The sequence below is a fragment of the Limulus polyphemus genome, unplaced genomic scaffold (genome assembly GCF_000517525.1).
Source record: "Limulus polyphemus unplaced genomic scaffold, Limulus_polyphemus-2.1.2 Scaffold277, whole genome shotgun sequence".
NCBI lineage: Eukaryota > Metazoa > Arthropoda > Merostomata > Xiphosura > Limulidae > Limulus > Limulus polyphemus.
Window position 1 is genome coordinate 216,194 of NW_013665887.1, and position 23,917 is coordinate 240,110.

The 23,917-nt window shown below is 35.3% G+C and overlaps 1 protein-coding gene across 4 annotated transcripts in view; it reads right to left on the reverse strand.

Moving 5' to 3' along the window:
* LOC106456975 (zinc finger E-box-binding homeobox 2-like) overlaps nucleotides 1-23,917 on the reverse strand; it is a 115,948-nt gene that overhangs the window by 64,548 nt on the left and 27,483 nt on the right. Inside the window, exons 1-2 of one of the 4 annotated variants that reach the window (XM_022382776.1) lie at nucleotides 21,529-22,085; nucleotides 317-368 (exon numbers count right to left, since the gene is read on the reverse strand). The exons of 1 other annotated variant lie outside the window; for it this stretch is intronic. Coding sequence is in view for 1 of the 3 variants with exons in the window: in XM_013916358.2 (XP_013771812.1) it covers nucleotides 21,529-21,550 (22 nt within the window). In the remaining 2 variants the exon portion in view is untranslated. Of the gene's footprint in view, nucleotides 1-316; nucleotides 369-21,528; nucleotides 22,086-23,917 lie in introns of those variants that run through there. 2 more of the 4 variants (XM_022382777.1, XM_013916358.2) reach the window with 2 other exon arrangements.

Consider the following 23,917-nt stretch of genomic DNA (forward strand, 5'->3'; position numbering starts at 1 on the left):
CAACCATATTAAAAAAAACGTTCAAAGGACTTCAGGAAATAATCAAGTTTGGAAGTTCTAGAATGATTTTGCTCGATCCTCATCTGAACTTCGAAAGAGCATAAAGAGCGCTCATGTCTGATTAAGGTACTTTCAAACCGTACCCACTTTCTTATCCTCCTGGTAAACAACAGTCCACAAAAAAGCACCACTTATAATGCTTCGCATTTTTTACTTATATTAATCCCGCTGGTCCATATCGTTTACAGGCTCAAAACGAACGCCACTTAAAACTTATTACACTCATCTCACTTATTATACACTGTTTTTAACTTACCTAATGTTCAAACTATATGTTGTAAACTTAAAGAAAACTTCCTGGCGCTTACCTAGAATAGAAAACAAACAAACAACTTATGAATCTCATATCGTGATTTAAATACTGTTATTTGCTTTCTGTAAGAAAGAAATTGTTTAACAATATTAATTCTTCTTAGAGTCTAATACTTTGTTATAGTTCCTTACATGTTAATTAAGAAGTTTCAAAGACCATGAATCGGTCTCACTTATTCAAGGACTTCTCACCCAAAGGACTCTTAAGGAACTCTAATACACTTGGTAACTAGCAAACAACAATGTTACACCTTCAGCATTACTTATGGTAAGGTTATAAAATAATCGATCCAACAGAATGCATGACAAGAAGTAAAGTTTCAGTTAGGTTATCACAAAGAAAATTCTATCCGTAAATGGAGGTTATATATGTGAAGAAAAGAAGGCTTATTGTATTGAAGTTCTAACAATACGCAATTATAAGCACAAATAAGCCTGTATAATATCAAAAACGTATAAAACCATAAAAGTATGTTAATAAAGAACGAAAAACATATATATGTATCTGTTTGTTTGTTTTGAATTTCGTGCAAAGCTACACGAGAGCTATCTGCGCTAGCCGTCCCTAATTTAGCAGTGTAAGACTAGAGGGAAGGCAGCTAGTCATCATCACCCACCGCCAATTCTTGGGCTACCCTTTTATTAACGAATAGTGAGATTGACTGTCACATTATAACGCCCCCATGGCTGAAAGGGAGAGCATGTTTGGCGGGACGGGGATTCAAACCCCCGACCCTCAGATTGCGAGTCGAGCCTCCTAACCACCTGGCCAAGATGTATCTAAATAGCAGAAAAATACACAACGGTTTCCTTAATGACTGTAAGTAAACAAGATTTGAACAAAAAAAAATACGTAGAACATTACATATACATACGGACTGAAGGATATAAGATATCGAAGTTAACAATATATAGAAAAATACACATTTATATGGACTGGAGGATATAAGATATTAAAACTAACAATATTTATAATATATATATATATATATAGTGTACATATATAGGGACTGGAGGATATGAGGTATCAATTGTAGCAGTCTGTAGGACAATACACATATAGACTGAAGGATATAAGGTATCAATGCTAACAATATGTAGAACACATATATAAGAACTGAAGGATATAAGGTTTTCACCCTAACAATATGTAGAATAGTACACATATGTAAGAACTGAAGCATATAAGGCTTTCATCCTAACAATATGTAGAATAGTACACATATGTAAGAACAGAATGATATAAGGTTTTCACCCTAACAATATGTAGAATAGTATATATATGTAAGAACTGAACGATATAAGGTTTTCACACTCACAATATGTAGAATAGTACACATATGTAAGAACTGAATGATATAAGGCTTTCATCCTAACAATATGTAGAATAGTACACATATGTAAGAACTGAATGATACAAGGCTTTCATCCTAACAATATGTAGAATAGTACACATATGTAAGAACTGAATTATATTAGGTTTTCACACTAACAATGTGTAGAATAATACATATATATAAATGGACTGAAGGAATGAAAGTATACTCAAAGATACAGATATATACAAAGACGACCATATAACAGTTACAGAAAGGTGGTCTACTTTAGCAATGTTTCCAGTCGCGTAGTTTTTCTTAAAGATTAAAGAAGACTGTGAAGAGCAAAGACTTGTAAACAAATGAACGTGTTCTTTAACTATTTGTCGTCGAACAGATAGCCGCATTAAGTTCAGAGAGCTTAAAAGGTTATGCGAAAAGTCGATGTTTTCTCACCGTGTGACATAGGAGATGTCACGATGCACATGCCACGTATATGCTAAGATCTTCCCAACCACAGAACCAGTATGAAGACAGTTCACCGAAGAAGTACAATCAGGCGCGTCAACACTTCGCCACGTGTGTGAATACTGACTACCATATGGTTACCATATGTTCTTTTTTCAAACGGTACGGTCTTTGTTCCAATCATTTTACCAGCTCGCCCACTTGAGAATCATACAGGTCTAAGGTTAAGACGTACTTGTTGAGACACACATCTGTGAACAATCTTTGGTTTACCGGCTCCTCATTTCCACTAAGACCCAACAACCTTTTCGGAAAAACCTTTTGTTTTGATGTCACCACGTGGAAGGGTGAAAAAAAAACATCGAACAGAGAACAATGAAAAAATAAAATAAACAAGCGCTTACACGACCCATAATTAAGAGATAAATGACACGAATTTTTGAATGATATTTTGAATGGGTAAATATATATATAAAAACTGCAAGTCGCACATTAAACGAACAGCCCTCCAGTAGCGCAACGGTGTGTCTGCGGACTTACAACGCTAGAATCCGGGTTTCGATACCCGTGGTGGGCAGAGCACAGATAGCTCATTGTGTAGCTTTGTAATTACAAACACACAACCAATTAAACGAGCTAAGTATTAACAAGGTAATTTTAAAATAACGACATAGTATGTTGCAATCATATAAAACCTCTCTTTGTGTTAATAAAGGCAATGGTTGGCTGGCGACTAGTATCCGAAAAGCTATGAAATTGTAAAAAAAACGTGGAATGTCGTTCTTACATAATTATAGATTTGTTGCACACAAATACCCAAAGTAAGTTTCAAAGTTCAGTTCCGAAGTATGATGCACGAAATAGTCTTAAAAAAGTCCCAAATCTTCACTTTACGCATGCTCTATACGTATTCAGAATTTGAATTTCGCGCAAACCTAAACGAGGGCTGTCTGCGCTAACTGTCTATAATTTAGCAGTGATAGACTAAAAGAAAGGCAGCTAGTCATCACCTCTCACCACCAACACTTGGGCTACTCTTTTACCAACGAATAGTGGTTTATTATATTAGTTACTCAAAATATGCTCTTGCATGTACCGCTAGTTTGTGCAATAGGTTTTATGAATCAGATTATTTTCTGAACGTTTGGTCAACAATTCTATTACGTCAAATTTCCTTGATATCAGTCTGGCCACAAAAAAAATACCATATTATAGAGGTCTTGCGCTGTTTCTCGACGTATCTTTCTTTATGCATATCGCTAAGATAACGTTAATCGTCAGATAAGACGATATTAGAAGATAAATTTGTCGCTTTTCACTTTGGACTTCGTGACGTCTAAATAGCCGTATAATTTTCGATCTGTTTCATTTGTCAAAAGCCATTTACATCATATAAAGCTTTACCGAATCTTGTATTGATATGGGTTGCTGTTTGTTGCTAAAAGGGAATGTTTGACGTCCAATATGGCAGCGTTGAATGAAACAGGAAGTCACCTGACGTTATCTGCAGGACCTCTAAATACACTATATTACCAATAACACTGGGATATCACACCTTTATAAGGGCTGTTCTGTTTCATACCTAAGGACCATATTGTAATAGGAATATTTCAGCCTTTGGCGTTAATATAGCGTATATTTTATTATAAACTTGCTACCATCCGTTAATACAAATATGGTTGAGTATCCCACCACAACTCTTATTACAAAAACAGCACCAAATGCAATGAGATTTAGTGATTCGTCAACCCTGCCCCGAAGAAAGATGGTCAAAATTTTCCAAGTTGGATTCAGGTCAAAGCCCTAGACTAACGAAGGCATATCCTAGTCTTATACCATTGCAATATCGCTTGGGGTACATGCATTATGATGAAGAAAGAAGTATTGTCATTTTCCATACACGGCCTGGCATGGCCAAGTTTAAGGGCGTTCGACTCGCAATCTGCGGGTCACGGGTTCGAATCCCTGTACCACCAAACATGCTCGCCCTTTCTGCCGTGGGGACGTTATAAAGTGACAGTCAATCCCACTATTCGTTGGTAAAAGAGTAGCCCAAGAGTTGGCGGTGGGTGGTGATGACTAGCTGCCTTCCCTCTAGTCTTACACTGCTAAAATAGGTACGGCTGGCGCAGATAGCCCTCGTGTAGCTTTGCTCGAAATTCATAACAAACCATTTTCCATACAGTTCTATAAATGCATAAAGTGAAGAAGGGTGTCACACTATTCATTGCTCTCTTTATAATTAACAAGATAATAACAAGCCACTCTTCACGTTATAGGATGGCATAGGGTGTCGTCAAACCTAGACTCGTCCATCCAAGATAAAATAGATAGCAGAACGTATCGCTCCACATAATGGATTTCCAATGCTCTTTAACCTTGAGATAAGAATCTTCCATTCATAGCTGTGATACACTTTATGGACTACAATATATTTCATTCATACGTGATACGCCTTATAGACTACAGTATCTTCCATTCATAGCTGTGATACGCTTCATGGACTACAGTATTTTCCACTTATAGCTGTGATACGCCTTATAGACTACAGTATCTTCCATTCATAGCTGTGATACGCCTTATGGACTACAGTTTGGATGCACCAATCGTGATATAAGTGTCCGGATACATGTGAGTAATTTGTTGAAGAAGTGGAAGGTCAATAGGTGGGCTAGTTCGAATATTGGCCTAGACGGGTCAAAGTTAATCACTCCTTAATCCATATGAAGTTTGAAACATGTTAAGAAGCGAAAATGCAATTTGGTATTAGATCCATTGCTATTTAATGAGGATGTAGTATTGCAAGTCAGCAGATGAACGTTGCTCTGGGAGCTCTATTCTGCTTTGTTTTATGGACGGACTGTAGTCCATAAAGCGTATCACAGCTATTAATGAAAGATACTGTAGTTCATAAGGCGTATCACAGATATGAATGAAGGATACTGTAGTCTATAAGCCATATCACAGCTATGAATGGAAGATGATGCGAGCTTTAAAATGCCCCTCTCCCCATAAAGGAATTCTGAAATACTCCCCCAATAATAAATATAAGTTAGAGAAACCGAGTAAAACCTAATTTTGTCAATTAAAGCAAACTATGAATAATTTTCAAGAGTCGTTTCTCTGATAAGTGTGTTTGGCTAAAAATTTCTCACAAAGGTCATCCAACCATATGCGTCCCTAAATTTAACTGAGAAACTTGAGTATCCATCACCGAATTTTGGGACAGCAACACATCCTCCATTTAGTAATGGGTCGCCTCTGCGATTTTACTCGTGAATCCCAATCCCATGGTGTACCACAGTGTAAAGTTTATAAAGGGTAGTAATTATCAGAGATAGAGATTCTATATCTTCTGACCAACCGTGGGTCCTTCCCAAGATGTTGAAGTCAATATTTCACGAGAAAAGGAGCTCATGGACTTTTAAAAGGAAGTTCTTTTCATTTGTCAGTTGGTGATATAACTCAGCAATCATAGACAGTAATACATAGCCACATTCTTCGCTGCTTAACTTTGTATAACTTAGTATATTTTTATTTTTATTTCAACCAGAATTTGGGAACCGCTTGTTTACCGCTAGTGAGGGAGCAAACGTCCCCTTTGTCCACTCGCTAACGCCGTCCCTGTTCATTATATATATCACCTTATAATCAATTTCTAACCAGCTCTTGATCACAAGGTAAGCAACTAAACTTTTATAAACGCAAACTGAAGGCAACAAATATAGTCGCCAAATCATCAGCTGTAATCAAAGAATGCTGCAGATAATCAGACAGTGTTAGAAAGACCTAACCATAACCATTGTTCGTAGAAAGGTCGACAGATGGGAAACAGATCAACACAGTGGGTGGAAAGCAGATGACTACTTTCCTAACTATTCGTGATGAGTGACAAAAGGACAATAAGCCACTCAAGTAGGGTGACGAACTGTGTGTGCATCACCTCCTCCCCGTAACGTCGTTATGTACAGTTATATAGGACTGTTAACATAAACTTACTTACACGTTATAAGATTTTGCTCTGTACTTCGAAAAGTTTCATTCTACAAATAGTAACAATAGTATTTTTTTTCCTGTGAAATTGATCTGATCTCTGACCTTTGATCCCACACATACTCAACTTATTGAAGAAATAATAATAAACATTGCACATGGACCAAAATTTCAAAATTATATAAAAAATAACAGAACTCTATGTATGTATGTATTGTATATTATGTATATATATATATATATTGAACTACAGGACTTCACACACCATCCATATCTACGCAACGATATATAGGAAACTATTGGGGTATATATATATAATACCAATTTTGCTTTCACAACTTCTGTTACCATCTGCAGAAAGGTTTACTGGACATTAACTTTCAGAAAACCCCTAGAGGAAAAACTAATTCATAGAGTTTCAATGAATACATAGTTTCAGCGTGCCAAAAGGTGGATGAAAGTATGAATATGTTTCTAAGGACTATGTTTGTTTTAACTTTTGTCAAATCCACCTAAAGACAATGATTTCACGTGAATTAATCAAACTATATCATTGACTCACATCTTTAAACTCTTATACATCGAATCAAGTTTGACCTAGTATGTAGCGTGCCCGAAATGTAAACACAGAGATTCGCATTTCGAAACCCGTTGCCTCCAAAACGCACTCCACACTTTGGGGTCTAGGGTGCACTATAACAATGAAGGTGAAACCCACTATTCAATTACTAAGAATTACCCAAGTTAACGAAACTAGTGAAACGCTGGACGAGCTATGTTATGTTTTAGTAAAAGAAATCTCGTATTTGATGTCACATACAATAATTTTTTTCTTACAGTTTATAACATATGATATACATATAACACATTCAGTTTCAATAATATTAAGCTAACCTGAGATTAACAATTAATCACGACTTCCACAATGACTTTGCTTAATTATTTAATTCTTTCTTACCTCCGCCGCCGAAGATGACGGAGGCTATGTTTTCACCCCCGGGTGTGAGTGTGTGTGTGTGTGTGTGTGTGCGTGTGTTTGTCAGCAACATTTCTCGAAAACGGCTGCATGGATTTGGACGAAAGTTGGTATACATTTGGATTGTCATCCAACTTAGAAGTGATTAGGGTCAAAGGTCCAGATCACGAAAATAAATAAAAAAATCTTTATCTGTTAACAGGGGACCGATTTTTCACACTATTTTTGCTCTAGAACTCAGTAAAAAATGATCAGATTTTGATGTACCTTGGTAGATATGTGTAGAATATTACTGCCCATTGTCCTGCCAAAAATGGTCCTTTTCAGTTGATAACGACAGACATGTGGACATATTTTCGTATGTTTGGAGAGCCGAATATGATCAACGCTGCGTGGCAGAGGTATTTGCTCTACTGAGTGTCTCTGTAGTTCGATTGAAGTGACAAATAGCACTGTACTGATATTTTAACAACTGAAATTACTAAAGTGACTTAGTAAATGGCATTTCTTTGTATTTCTATCTCTTTCTTGATGAGTTTTCTTTTTTTAACCCATTAGTAACAATGTACATTATAGTGTACCAAATAATGATCGTGTTAGTAATAAGAATACTAGTTCTTAATACTGATGTGATCTAACACATCTTAACAGCAGTGTTGACTAATATAATTAGCACTACTATATGTCTGTTGTATCTCAGCCGGCCTGAAGAGCTCTAGTACTGGACGAAAGGTCTCTTCGGGCACTGAATATAATAGATAGTAATGTTGACATATTACTATACATACACTATTTCCTATTTTCATTCAGAAATTCTAATTAATTGCAGTTCCGGCTCCAGATATTCGTAATTGGGGTTGGGGGGGCAGTGAGATATATATATAATGGGGGCCAAACCTAAGATAAATATAAAATTAGATTAATGAACGGCATTAGCTAGCGCCGGGCTTGATTAATGATACATGTAGAATACTACATATTAAGAGTAATATAGGGAGGGTAATTCACAAATACCGTTTAGATTAAAAACGTAGTTCAAGTTCAATGATAACAAAAACGGTAGTAAACGATTTTTTTATTATTGTACACTTAAGGAGATAATTTAAAGATACGAGTTGAAAAGACAGTCTTATCTCATCATTTGTTTCTTTTTTTAGCTTTCACCGAAAAACTTAATTACTCCACTTTGTTTTCTTAGTCAAGCATAAAATGAAATATAACGCTTTTTATAGAACAGGTTTCGAGCGTTATTCTTTTAGGTTTTAGTTTTTTTAATAAAAGTTTTTTTTTGCGAATGACTCGCGTCACTTTTGCTAGTAAAAGAAACTGTGCAGAGAGAAAAACAAAAGACAGTCAGTCAGTCGGGTCTTAAGTCAAAGCGGGTGCACGTGTGCGATAAAAATTTAAATTACCTTTCTGGAGCAGGTGCGGAATACATTCCATCCAAGCACGTTGGAAAAGATACGCTTCACCGAGGTTTGTTCTTCCGTAAATTTTAGGCTTAGATTCATGCTTGAGTTAATGTTAATAGTGTATCAGAAATATGGGTTAGTGCTAGTTTGATGTTCTGAAGGAAAAGCAGTATTCTACTAAAACCGCAGGGAGTCCTTAAGATGTAGTTTTGTTCCCAAATATATTACTTGGATGCTACACCTAGGAAACTTGTTCTTAAAATAAATGTGTTGATGTTTTAATACAGAGGACTTGAAAAGTCCTTGAAGATGGCAGCTAAAGGTTCCCGAAACATGTCAGATCCTTTGTGTAAAAAAAGTGTATTAATTCATGCTTTACAACGTTTTTTCGTGTCTTAGTTTACAACATAACATTAAAATGGATACAGAATTTAAAAAAACATGTTCTTGCGAATGATAGTAAAATTTAATTCAAACAAAATAATGATAGTTAAACAAAGAAATACTAACTGTTAAAATAAAATTAAAATAAATCATGATGTGCTATTAATTTGTACCCTACAAATCTGATTTGTAAATGAGTTAAACATAATTGATAATAATTAAAATTCACTTCTTTAATCCAATTTAGATCACTACTATGTCTGTTATTGGCTCAAATACCTTCATTCGTGAATCCTTGTACCTAATAAAGTATGAAAAAAACACATAAATTACTAATTAATTAAAGACGAAGGTCCGGTGAATATGTGCCCAAGAATGTGACGTGACCTCCTCTAAAAGTTATGAAGGAATTGTAAACCAATACACAAGTCACATGACCTAGTTAAAAAAAAGTTATATGACACTATCATGTCTTGCAACTAACTTCGTATGATAACGTTGTAACGTCGAAACATGAAGAGTCTAGTTTTTGGAGGCCATAAAGTTGCCTTAATCAAAGATGTTTTTAATTCTGTACCCATTTTAATTTTTTGTGTTATATATTATTTCAACCTTAACACAAGTGTCAAGAAACAAAACTTATATTATCATTTGCTTTCACTTATAGGTTACTTCAATAAGCTAAAATACTATGTATATATATATATATATAGATCAACAAAGTCTGAACATTCTGTCTTCTTGTCAATCAAAACAATATTTCTCAAGCGTAATATCCATCAGCCTAACTCTAAAATTCAGAATAGCAGTAGCACTTTAACTGGTTGAAGGTAGCAAAGTGACTGACCCTCGTCCACCATAAAAGTTATAATAAAGGAGGATCAACAACTTTTTAAATAAATTTTGGGGGGCTCATGTGCTCGACTAGTAATCTGAGGGTCGCGGGTTCGAATCCCCAGTTCCACCAAACATGCTCGTCATTTCGGCTGTGGGGGGCGTTATAATGTGACGGTTAATCTCACTATTCTTTGGTAAAAGCGTAGCCCAAGAGTTGGCGGTGGGTGGTGATGACTAGCTGCATTCCCTCTAGTCTTTCACCGCTAAATTAGGGACGGCTAGCGCAGATAGCCCTCGTGTAGTTTTGCACGAAATTCAAAGCAAACCAAACCAAACAAATAAATAAACCAGTGAAATATATGAGGTTCATTTCGATGTGAACAGAAAATGCAGTGAAATAGCTTTAAGACAAACGTACAGATATACAACGTGACAGAAATAACATTCAGTGATCTATTACATATCAAATAATACACGAAAACTGCTAGGAACACGTGTAATGTGAACTAGCTTAGATATAGACAATAGGTGCAGTATATAACATGCTGTTAAAAAATGACTGTCAGCAGTCCTTTGTGAATACCGCTGTATGTAAAGTATTAATATCGAAGGACTAGATAAACAAGTGAACCATTCTTTAATCAAACCTTACAATCATGTTTATTAAACAGATGAACAAGGGCGTATCATAGATTATGTATTTCGAGCGACTTCATTTTCGACAGATTTTTATTGTATAATGATAAGCACCCGCTGTTCTTTTTGGCGTGTTACGTTTTCTAAACATCAATGCATGTGTTCTTCGGCAAAAGTATTGATTCAATTAACAGTTACGAAAACAATTTATGTATGGGCAGCCTAACAAGTTGAAAATAATTCCATTCTTTGTGCACGAGAGAATAAAGTAGGTCATGTACTTCTAATGAATATGAAATAGAAAATGACATGTTTTGCTGGCTCAATATCTAATGAACTTAAAGTTAGTTGTTGTTGAGAGCATCATCGACGTGTGTCCGTGTATCTATATACATACACACGCATATATATAAATGTAAAAATATAAATTATCCAAGCAGTTAACTTTTAAGTTATTACTTGAGTATAGAAGCAAATTATTGCTTATATAATGAAGTGATTTATATGGGGGGAGGGCATACTACATGTTTTGACAGAACATTGGTCTGTCCAAAATATATCACTTCATTGTGCTTATAAATCGTTGTTTGTTAATTTATCAGTTAATATTTACACCAAAAAGGAAGAACAACGTTACAAACAGCAACAACAAACCTATGATAGAATAGAACGTATTTATAATTCAAAACAAGCCTTAAACCCTTATGAGTAGACTTTATGGGCGAAGGATGGATGTCATACTAGTTTAGACAGCTCGGTAGGGGTTTTATTCTAGTATAATTTGTCTGCTGTGCTACTAACACTAACTTATTAATTTGAGCTTTTATTACCAGATTTGGGGCTATAATTTCAACTTCAGGAGGTAAGGTTTTAGTACTAACCCCCTTCTCCCAATGATAGAAAATTTTATTTCTCTTTTTCTTCAATTCTTTTTTTCTGAGAGCAGTCACATTCTCACAACTGTCTGCAGGCAGTGAAGGGTGACGTGATGTGGGACGTTGTAGGCTTGAGCAATGAGCGCCCAGATCTTGTCCTGTTATACTGTTTTGTTTTTATTTTTTTCTTATGTTACTGTTTTCTTATTTTTTCTTTAGGCCTTACGAACGAAGATTAAGACTGACAGACGGTGTATCCCCATCGCTATGTGGGTCCTACTTGCACAAGTCACGTACAAAAATCAGGACACGTATTATATCCCCACATTGTAGCCTGTGCCTTCATGACTTTCTTTTGTTGTGCAGCGTTTTGGTTAAGACTTGTTTTGTATATATATATACGTATGTATTATGTATGTAGATATAGATATATGTATGTTTGGGGAAAGAAATATAAACAAGCATATAGATAGCAATAAGTTGATGTATATTCTGTATTTTGTTTAGACGTTTCCTTATCGCCAGGAATAACTCTGTCTTATTCCATTACTCTGTTTGCATCACTACATTTATTTATCATTATGGACTGACGTGTCACATTTCATGTGTATTTCTCGTAACCCGAAGACGAAGTCAGGAAACACCCCCCTCCCAATGAACAGTAGAGATTGAGAAATAAAATTAATAGTTAAAAAAGTATATAAAAAACACGGAAGTAGGCAGTTCAGGAAGAAGGTGAATCCTTGTTTTCCTTTTCCCAGAACAACGCGTGGACGAAGCACTTTACTGGCGCCATGTTTTTCTGCATGACCATGGATCAGCGTGTAAGAAACAAAGTAACGAGTGAAACACACGTGTGATGCTTTCACAGAGAAAAAGACAACACAAGATCTATTAGCAGGTCAAAGAGACTTGTTTCATCTTATACATTTCATCGTGTACTCTATGTATAGGTGCTACAGTAACGTTTGTTTGTTTGTTTGTTTTGAATTTCGCGCAAAGCTACACGAGGGCTATCTACGCTAGCAGTCCCTAATTTAGCAGTGTAAGACTAGAGTGAAGGCAGCTAGTGAAGGCTACTCTTTTACCTACGAATAGTAGGATTGACCGTCACATTATAACACCCCCACGGCTGAAAGGGTGAGCATGTTTCGTGGGACGGGGATTCGAACCTGCGACTCTCAGATTGCGAGTCGAGCGCCCTAACGATCCTGCTGTATATCTACTGGTAGATATTATTTCGTTTCAACACGCTTAACCATCAGAACAAAGTCCAGTGTAAATTATTTGTATTTGTAACATATGCCCATTAAAAAGAAATATATTTTTTAAATAACTATAAGTTCCATAGCAATAATATACTTGATAAATATATATTAGTAGAATATATTATTCACAATAGAATTATATCATTCCGGCAGGTATTGTGTTGTAGGCAGATGTAGACAAGATATGTTCTCAATTTCAAGTTTAATGTTTTCAAGTGTGTATTACTTCTGTATATCTGACTGTATATACAAGGTGCTCACTGTGTTGTATAATAAGCAATGCCACACCATCGTATCTCCGACTTTTAAACAATCGATATTAACTTACATCATAGTTGTACTCTTTTTGTCCTTCTCCATAAACTGACCAGGACAACTGAAAAAAAAAATCCGAGTTGAGTTTAAGAGCGTAAATCACTTAGATATGAAGAAGAAACGTTTTTTGTTGTTGTTGTTGTTTTCTTTATGATATTCAGTAAATAAGCAGAAACTCAAGTAGAGCTCAAAACGTCCTAACAACTTCCGGTCACCTAATACCAACAAATTGAAGTATATCGCGTTTTCTCAGCAACCGTAACGCTACAAAAAAAAAAACTTAATAAATAACGCACTAGATATATTTTGAATGTAAGCACTGTCGGCGATACGACTGACTATATTATACGAGATAGAGGTGTTGGCTTTACGACAGCGCAAGGCGCCAGTCTATGTAAAGTGATCCTGGGCGAGATTAGGGCACCAGACAACCGTCTAATTTAGGCCGTTCGAGGTCCATCGTTTCCAGGCGAAATCCACGTAAATAACTTGCACATTACAGCAAAGACCGAAACTCTTGGGTGTAAACGTTTTCACGTAAATAACTTGCACATTACGGCAAAGACCGAAACTCTTGGGTGTAAACGTTTTCACGTAAATAACTTGCACATTACGGCAAAGACCGAAACTATTGGGTGTAAACGTTTTCTTAAAAACAACACACTTTTAGGTTCTCGGAAACGTTTATAAAGGTAAATTTCACCTTGTTTCGTTAATTTATCTGGCGTAGTGGTAGTGTGCCGGACTGTGACTCTTAAAAGCTGGGATTGCTTCTTGTTACCGCAAAAAACGTGTTCCGCACTTTTGGGGGCATGGTTGCGCTATAAGACTGACGATCCAATCCTATTTTTCGATTAGAGTAGCTCAAGGGTTGACGGTGGGTGTTGTTGACAGGCTGCCTTATCTCTAGTCTATCACTTCAAAATTAGGGACTGCTAGCTCAGAGTCCTTGTGTAATCTTGTACAAATTTCCGAAAACAAACAAACACATATAAACATATAACTGTGGAAGGTGCATTTACGCACCAAGGTGGGTTTGGGCAATAGAATTACACAAATATTGTTCAAACCGCATAGGTGACGAAAATATCAAAATTAAATAATAGGTTAAACAATCGCCATTTTTTTATATTAATTTTTATTGAAAGAAGGATGACGTTTCGAGCTAGCGCTCTTCGTCAGATCGTACAGTTTAGAACAATGCTATTGTAAGCTGTACGATCTGACGAAGAGCGTTAGCTCGAAACGTCATCCTCCTTTAAATAGAAATATATAAACAAATTTGGAGATTGTTTAACCTATTATTTCATTTCGGACAATAGAATCATCAATACTATTACACTGTTTTACTTAAACGTACCAATAGCAGTACTAGCATCCACTTTAAGCTCCCATTGACACAAACTACAGCTGGTAAAGAAAAGTCGTTGTTACTTTGTACATGATAAAGTCCCCAATCATATTATTATTACTCACGTCAAAAGAAAAATCCCACAAACAGGTCCTCGAAGTAAGTCCAGCCATTAAAAATGGTGGTATTGGACTCTAGGTAAACTATGTACATACCTTTATAATTTTACACTTTTAGAAATATTCGTGTTTCAACTAACAGAGCTTAACATATTGAAAAAAATATTACGTATTCCGTCAACAGGAGTGACAGGTCTGTCATGTTAATGACACTAGTCAACAGATATGTTCGGTGTAAGACAAGACAAAGAAAATCTATTTTTGGGTATAATAGTGTTAAAGTGAAGATTAACGGTTGAGGGGCAAGAAAATGATTGGTGAAAATACTTTTTAACATCTAATTCAAGATTTTATTTTACTTATTTAAGAAAAGCGAGGTTATCCCTTTTTTCAACCTATTTAGGTTGATCTACAAAAGTATTCGTTCGAATACGTCTCTCTGAATCACCTTAGGGAGTGAAAACACCGATACGTCATTCGCTGCGTCATGGTGCATGTGACACGTGCAACGAGCTCTAACAAGATGTCAACATAGCATACAGTGTTACTTGCAGGATGTATTCATTAAGACTTTATTAAACTGGTGAATAAACGATGTAAGATAAAATAAAAAACAGTTCTTAATGATTTCACCACCTCTACTTTAATTGGTGTTACTGTACAGCGTGACCTGGTGGAACGTCTGGAAACTCCATTCTTTTATTTGAATTTCTTTCACCATTTTTATTTTAGTATTTACTTCGCGTAGATGTGAGGATAACTTTCTTGGTTTTCTTTAATTTCGCAACTAATAAAATCGCTTATTACTGAAAGTTTCTTTCCGGGTATATATATAAAAATATTGTCATGAGCCATTTCAGTATATATATATATATACCTGAAATCCTGTTATTGTTAACAAAAAAATACTAATTCACTTCTTAGTCTCGGTATTTAATTTCAGTATTATTTTTTACATTCGAAAAAAATAATAATTTAGTAATAGGTTAAACGCTGAATTTTGTGACGAACTTTATTTCTCTCGAATTGGCATATCTCACATTTTTATTTTTCAAAGGGCGCTTCAGTTGAGATACTAAATTTTGAAGCCTTGTTGACCTAATGAAAACGGGTAATAAGCAATATACCGTCGATGCCCCCCAGTGGCACAGCAGTATGTCTGCGGATTTACAACGCTAGAATCCGGGTTTCGATACCGGTGGTGGGCAGATCGCAGATAGCCCATTGTGTAGCTCTGTGCTTAATTACAAACAAACAAAAATACTGTCGATAGGAGTTTCCTCTCAGTACATTCTTCGTGTTGGATCCATTCAATTGGAACAGTTAAGAAAGAAATGATGAAAAAATAGTTAGGAAACATTTATAAAGTATCATTTTTTTAAATATATATATGTGCTTCAACAAATATTCTCAGTTCCAATGTGAGATTAATGCTTTTACTATCGTCTTCTCTTGACCTGTTCTTATTTATCGTGCAGACTTTGATACACTCTAACAGTATTTAAAGATGGTCGCGATAAATCGAATAACCTGTTCAACTAATTTCTTGTTCGTATAACACTGTATAAACAAGACAAAAACCAACAACATATTTTACTGAAAACATTTTTAACATGACATTTGCCTCTTACATAACACGGAAATTCAATAATGAAATTCTACGTCTAAAATGTGACCACAGCTTAACAAATAATGTTTTAAACGTATTGTAAATATATATATATATAACGCAAGGAAAGGCTCTGGTATAGTAAAAACAGTCGATAATCAAACGTCAAAATAAATTGCTTCTGTGGACACATGTAAATAACATACATCTAATACTTTACTATTAAAAAAAACTTGGTCTAAGGTCAAGGGTCAAATTAATTAAAGTTACATACGGATACAAAATAAAATATTGAAAGAAATTGGCTTGCAAAATAACATAATTTAAGGATAAAAAAGGATAAAAAACACACATGGATTTTGTCTTAAAGAAAGCATGATTTCCTTAGTTTATTAACATTGATTTTGTCTTAAAAAAAGCATGACTTCGTTAGTTTGTTTACAAGGCTTTTGTCTTAAAGAAAGCATGATTTCCTTAGTTTGTTAACGTGGTTTTTGTCTTAAAGAAAGCATGATTTCCTTAGTTTGTTAACGTGCCTTTTTTCTTAAAGAAAGCATGATTTCCTTAGTTTGTTAACGTGGCCTTTTTTCTTAAAGAAAGCATGATTTCCTTAGTTTGTGAACACGGATTTTGTCTTAAAGAAAGCAAGATTTCCTTAGTTTGTTAACGTGGCCTTTTTTCTTAAAGAAAGCATGATTTCCTTGGTTTGTTAACGTGGTTTTTGTCTTAAAGAAAGTATGATTTCCTTAGTTTGTTAACGTGGCCATTTTTCTTAAAGAAAGCATGATTTCCTTAGTTTGTTAACGTGGTTTTTTTCTTAAAGAAAGCATGATTTCCTTGGTTTGTTAACGTGGTTTTTGTCTTACAGAAAGCATGATTACCTTAGTTTGTTAACGTGGTTTTTGTCTTACAGAAAGCATGATTACCTTAGTTTGTTAACGTGGTTTTTGTCTTAAAGAAAGCATGATTACCTTAGTTTGTTAACGTGGTTTTTGTCTTAAAGAAAGCATGATTTCCTTAGTTTGTTAACGTGACCTTTTTTCTTAAAGAAAACATGATTTCCTTAGTTTGTTAACGTGGTTTTTGTCTTAAAGAAAGCATGATTTTCTTAGTTTGTTAATGTCTATATTAATAAAACTTCTAAACTGGTTACTCTCTTTTGAAGCAACCTTTTTTTTATAATGATTTGATTTTTTAAGATTAATCAAGGTATACATATACATAAGGTTCTTTTATAAAATAACCATGTATGTCAAAATTCCTTTATAATAATGGTCTACGTATGTCGTACATATATATATGTTCCAATGAATTCAGAAGAAAAATTCCAATCTTTACTGATTTATGTAAATTACATACGAAAAACTCTCTGTGTTTACTTTTTCTAAAATATTTTCCTTCCGCACGAAATAAGATCTCGTTTCAATATTTTTTTAATGATTCCGAAGAAACTATTGAATGGTATATATATATATATATAAGGACATCTAGCACTAAGAAAAGGACAACCTAAACACCAGTCACGAAATTCCGACATTTGAGTAACTAGTTTACTTTATATTAATTTACAGTTTGCCCGTGATTGGATAGAATGAATTACACGATCCACACCTCCTCGTACAAGGCGTACATAAAGCACGCGCTTTAGACATGACTTGCAACAAGCAACGCACCTGTAGAATCGGTGTACCTGACAGGTGTGATGGATAGTTCCAGTGGGACAGGTGGTTGATATCCAATAGGAAAACACTCTATCTTTCCTGACTACCATTTAGGGGTGTAGGGTAGGGCTAGCCATAGCATGACATTACACTATTGGGCAATAGGAATAAACCAATGACGAACCTATTGCAATTTGTGTAACCTTTCTAATAAAGACAGAAAATCTGGCGATTGAGATATTTTAAACCAATTTTATTCTTCTGTTGATTATGAAACACAAATTCTGAACAATAACAACGTACAAAGCGCACGGCACAAACACAGGTATAACTTCTTAAGCGTTTCGTTGTACTTGCATATAATAAAAATGTAAAAGAACAATTCTTTTACAGTTTGCCACTTTGTTATATAACGAAACATTCCTTTCGACAGTGTAACTGAATCTGTTGATAGTGTAGTACAAGCCGCTGAACCTTGAAAGATAGCGACAGACAAGATACAGAAGACTAGTTTTAAGGAGCTAGTTATGAATTGTTTTATTCTCACGGGGCTACTCAGCTGAGCTGGTAAGTGTCATTAACAAGAATTTATACCCTGAAGCTCTAAATAAATGTACGAGAGACAAAACAAAGTACAACAGTTGGGCTAAAGGAGCTGAAGCTGACCAACTAAGCTTAGAGAAGAGGCACATATATATATTTTTATATCAAGCAAAAATAGGTTAGTATCTACAGGCAGGGCCAAATTAATGAAATAGCAATGAGTGCAATCCCCCGGGAAGGAGGGGCTAAGAGAAAATATTAAATAAATATGCAACTGTGTCACTATGATAAAAGCAAATTTTTGTCGTTTCATATAAGCCTATTATTATTTAATTTTCTTCATTAATATGGTCTTACAGCTTGTTATTTAATAAATATTTTCTCGGCTATTTAACAATATAATTCGTTGTCACTACTTTGTACTTTTTTTTTATCTTTCTCAACACTTTCTATTTATTACAAATATTATAATTAGTATTTTGTTTATTATCTACCCATCGCTTGAGTTTGTTTATTGTTGAAACTGTAGTTAATAAATGTTACTGAATTATATTTGACTTATTTGTGAAGTTCATTTATAAGAGCCCCCCCCCCCCAAAGTCCTTAATCTAGTCCTGTAAACGGACATCAGAGTTATGCCTATATTTGGCAGTTATTCGTAAAGTAAACTTTTACGTAAAAGCCATGTGCTTTTTTTACGTTTATTGAATGTTATGGAACAATAAAAAAAGAGAAATTCATGTCACTCACGAAATCATTAAGAATATCTCTCTCTCTCTCTATCTTTCTATTTATCCATTATCTTTGCACACGTTAACTTTTCTTTTTTTTTCCACACGGCGATCAATACGCATTAATCGTATTCTCTGTAATTTCGACCTGACTAATTGAAACCTGCACTTCGCTTCAGATTTAAACAATCATTGATTTGACAATGATAAACGAGGCTTCATAGACATTTGTATCGATTGAACAGACTAATTAAATAATGCAGATCTATAACTATTTATCATTCGGGCTATAAAAACTATGTACGAGCTACTTTAGGCTGCTCATGACTCTGAAGGTTATATTAGCTTACAGAGTCTCAACGTACAGCAGGATCCATAATAAAAATATTACATTATTAAAACGATCGCTATGCTTTATCATAATAATGGAGGTGGATGAACGAAATGAGAGAAGACGTACTGGAAAAAAAGAGGGTTAATAAACCTAGACAATATTTTATCCCTATTAACCTTCCTTAGGTAACATATCACTCAATTATGATTTGTTAAAGTGGTGGGAGAAGAGAATTCCCTTCAAAGTGACATATACCTTTAAAAGTAAGTTAACTATGTTCGCCTAAAATGTCAGTATCATATCTTCAAGGTGTGTATTTCAAAAAGGCATCTTTCCCCTTTTTGTGCACAAAAACACCTCTATACATGATTCCGTGCAGAACTGGTGAATAACACTTTTATGTACTATACAGGTTAAGCCATTTCAAGTTTTATTTGTACAATTAATGTAATATGGCTGCCTACCAAAGAAAGCGGTCCTGGAATCGAATGGAATTGCAGCCATGCTCCAACTAGCTCTGTATTCCAAAGAAAGAAGTGGTAAAAAAAAAAGGAAGATAACCTGAGGTTATTGTTGGAGTACAAGCTCCCTATTCACCACACGTGTTATCAGCAAAAAGTATATATAGCATGTAAAGAAACCAACGTGAAAATGGTGTCGATTGGGATGGAGCCGAAAATTATAGTATAAGCTACCTTTCCTGAAGATACACAAACTGAATTGTACTGCAAAAATATCTTATTTCCATTTATATTTTCTTTCACACTTGAAACTAGTAAAATAGTGCTACAAATTTTTTAAGGTGAGCTTTTTACAATGATATTTCTTAATAATAGAAAAGCCCCGGCATGGCCAGGTGGTTAGGGCGCTCGATTCGCGGGTCGCGGGTTTGAATCCTCATCACACCAAACATGCTCGCCCTTTCAGCCGTGGGGACGTTATAATGTGACGGTCAATCCCACTATTCGTTGATAAAAAGAGTAGTCCAAGAGTTGGCGGTGGGTGGTGATGACTAGATGCCTTCACTCTAGTCTTACACTGCTAAATTAGGGACGGCTAGCGCAGATAGCCCTCGTGTAGCTTTGCGCGAAATCCATAACAAACAAACAAACGAACAGAAAGCATTTTAGTTTGTATCGAACTTAATAGATTTTAACTTTTCTTATATTTGAAAAACTTGGTTATGTCAAACACTTTTTATTAGAGGGTTTAATCTCTTTTTTAATTATTTTGTTCAATAAAACATTTTTTAACCGAGATACAATCTTTTTTAAAACTTCAAACGTGCAGGAAATGTTTGTTTGTAGTTAAGCACAAAGCTACATAAAGGGCTATCTGTGCTCTGCCCACCACGGGTATCGAAACCTGGTTAAGCGTTGTAAGTCCGCAGACATGCCGTATGTGTTTCTGTGAAAGCCATTGGATACACCAAAAAAACAGCTTGGACTTTTTTGTTTATAAGTCCAACAAGAGAAGAGAATCGAGTAAAAACATAGCTTTCGTACAAAAATTCTCAAGATTGATAAAATTATATATCGATCATAAATCATGCGTGCATTTAGCAAATCAAATTAAACTTTGCGTTCGTTAATATGAAATCAAGTACAAGTTGAAGAAGCTACGTCTGTCTGGCCCTTTTCTTCTAATCAATCTATTACGTCAAGACTTGTCTATTGCTTGACGTAAGCTTTATTATTTCTTTACCGCTTAAAGTTTCTTTAATAAAAAATCCACAAATATGTTTTTTGTTAAAGTACAGTTGGATATCAACAGTCAAACTTATAAAATTCCAGATGGACACTTGGAAGACTTGAACATTATTAAAAACATACGAAGTAAAGACAGAAGAAAACATGTTACGCTGAATTAAATGCAGAATAGAAAATCGCAAAATAGCATGGAAATAACATGTACAGCGCAAGACGTGTATTTGAGAGCCAATCAACTATATACAACACACCCCCTTCAGTTAAACGACGTTTGAACAACATGTTGAATTCCAGTGATGCTTTATAGTTGCCGAAAGAAATATGTCTTCCTGAAGTCATATTTCATAAAGCAATCACTCAGAGAAATTCCAAGAAAATGATAAATATATTGATGAAACTCCTTACAGTTACAGTTTCCCATATTTATTTATGAACGCCATAGTAATGTGCATAGTAAAAATACCTTCACAAAAGCTTTTAAAGCAAACTTCATGACCTCAAATGTATTTTATAAATAAGTACGTAATTCCTTATGTACATCTATGATTCGGATAACCTACTTTTAGATGCAATAAAACAAGACATTAGTAAAAGCCAACAAATATTCGACTTCACATACTTGTACTTGAAAGACCTGCCATCCTGTATTTCCACTTATTACGCCAACTTCAGTTCCTGTTTTCTCCTCGTAATCTGCTACCGACACAAGCACGAAAAAACAAGACAACGTAGATGGACGCTCATCCCTGGGGTAGAAAGTTTCAGCTTGTGCATCCCCTTCTTATATAAGTCCAATATAAATTTTGCTACTCAATGCGTTAAAAAAAAATCACGGACGGCGCGTGCCCACCACGCGACATGACTTTCGAATCTTCCTCGGTCAAACTCCTTTCAATTCATCCTGTGTCTAACAGTCGCATATATATAGATTCTATAGGTAGCGGAAACACAGAAACGGTTGTAAAACAGGCAGTGGTTGGAGCTAGCAAGGTAGTACGCCAGCATAGACTCACTTCCTACTGAGGTTCTAAGTCAAAGCAAGGGACGCCGCGTAACTCTGAGTTGAGTTGAGTGAAAGCGACACAACATATGCTAAAATCACACATGCGCGACACTCTCATAACGAAAGAAAAAATCGGTCTTTACCTTCTTTTCTTTCTTTTTTTTTATATATAGACGCTAGGAGTAGTGAGGGGTTAGTTATTGTTACTGTACGTGTTACTTCTCTCGATTGGTGACGCCTCCTCGCCAGACACATCAAAAGCAGACGTACATTAGCACGTGCGTTGACGCATCAGTTCACTTTCTCTCGGAGTCTGTTCTTCAAATACAACACCACCCAGGAACCAGGTGCTAGTACCAATAATGTCGTTCGTTTTGTCAAACTTTAGTGTTTTCTGTGAAGCTTTACTTCCACTGCAATGTTGAGATTGGTGTGAAGCGTTTCCTGTTGTTTCTCTATCGAAAATATTCTTTCTGTTAAGCCTATAAATAGATAAGCAAGTATTTCTTCTCTAACACGTTACGATCTCCAATTCACTGGCTCAGCGGCAGGTCTGAAGGCTTATAACGATAAAATCCTGGTTTCGATACCCGTGTTGGGCACTGGATAGACAGCCCATTGTGCAAGCTTTGTGCTTAACAGCAAACGAACAAACACGTTCAAAATAAACACAAGTTTGAAATATCTAAAGAAAAGACACTTTATTTGGAAATACAGAACTTAACAACATCAGTTCATCAAGACTGCAGTGCTTACGTGCAGAGAATACTGACAAACCTTTTACCACGATATTTAGTTTTTATTCATATTATTTATTTATTTAAAAGGTACCAAAGCGTATTTTTAATATCTGTCCGAAGTATACACACAAAACAATCAAAAATGTTTCACGATAAAAGACAAAATCACAAATCAATATTATTTTTTCTTTAAGCTTTATTTTGTCTTATTACGTTTCTATAAGACATTTCTCTTCATTGTTTTGCGCTCCATTTATTCATTCAGCTGTTTTTATCTTTCTCTCAAAGCCCCCCCCCCCTCGTGGCTCAGCGGTAAGGTGAGGGCTTATGACGCTAAAAATCTGGTTTTGATACCCGCGGTGAGAAGAGCGCAAATAACCCATTGTGTAGCTTTGCGCTTAACAATAAACAAACAAAATTTTCTCAAGCATGCGCATAAAACATTCCCATTAGAAATACCTAAGATAACAAGTGGTCTAGCTGAATAGTGCTTCTATTTATAGGTAACAGTGCTCGTTAAATCTTCTTGTATGTGACGAAGAAGTCATATTTTGATTAAACATGTATACTGTAAAAACGCATGCACCTAAAATAAGTTAAGCAATTTATATGACTTAAACGAGCGGTTGCAACATCATCCACGCAAACATGCAATCACGAGCTTTTATGTCATACTGCATGGATCGCCCCCACGTATAGAATTTTGTTTCCGAATTTGAATTTTTATTACTGAAACACGTGTAGATATATGTGTATGCCATCATCGTACCTAAAAAAAAAAAAAAAATGCGCCACAAAGACGTCAAGACCGTTTTCGTTTAATAATAGTTACCTTAGCAGCATAGAAAACATACATCTATAATAGGATCCAAAACTCGCGATACTTTACGTGTTGTTAATACGCCTCACTTAGTCTATGAGCACGTGGCGTGCATGATAACAAACAGTTTGCAACGTTTTCACAATCCGATGTGAAATTGCTAGAGAAATGTATTATATTTCTACTTTATTACAAGAATAAAGTACCAAAATTACCGGCGCTAGAGGGGGTGATAGGGTGGGCCGTGTACCCTCAAATTTGACTTTGGCCCACCCAACTTTATTCTCCCTAACAATTAAAAAATTCGTGTTATCAATTTTAAAAGATCGTATCACTATATGGTGGCCCCACAAAATCTTCCCTGACTCCTCCTCCCCCCCCCCCGAAAAGACGCCAGGGCTTGACGTACCAATAAAACGTCGTTTTTAGTCCTAGTATTTTGTTC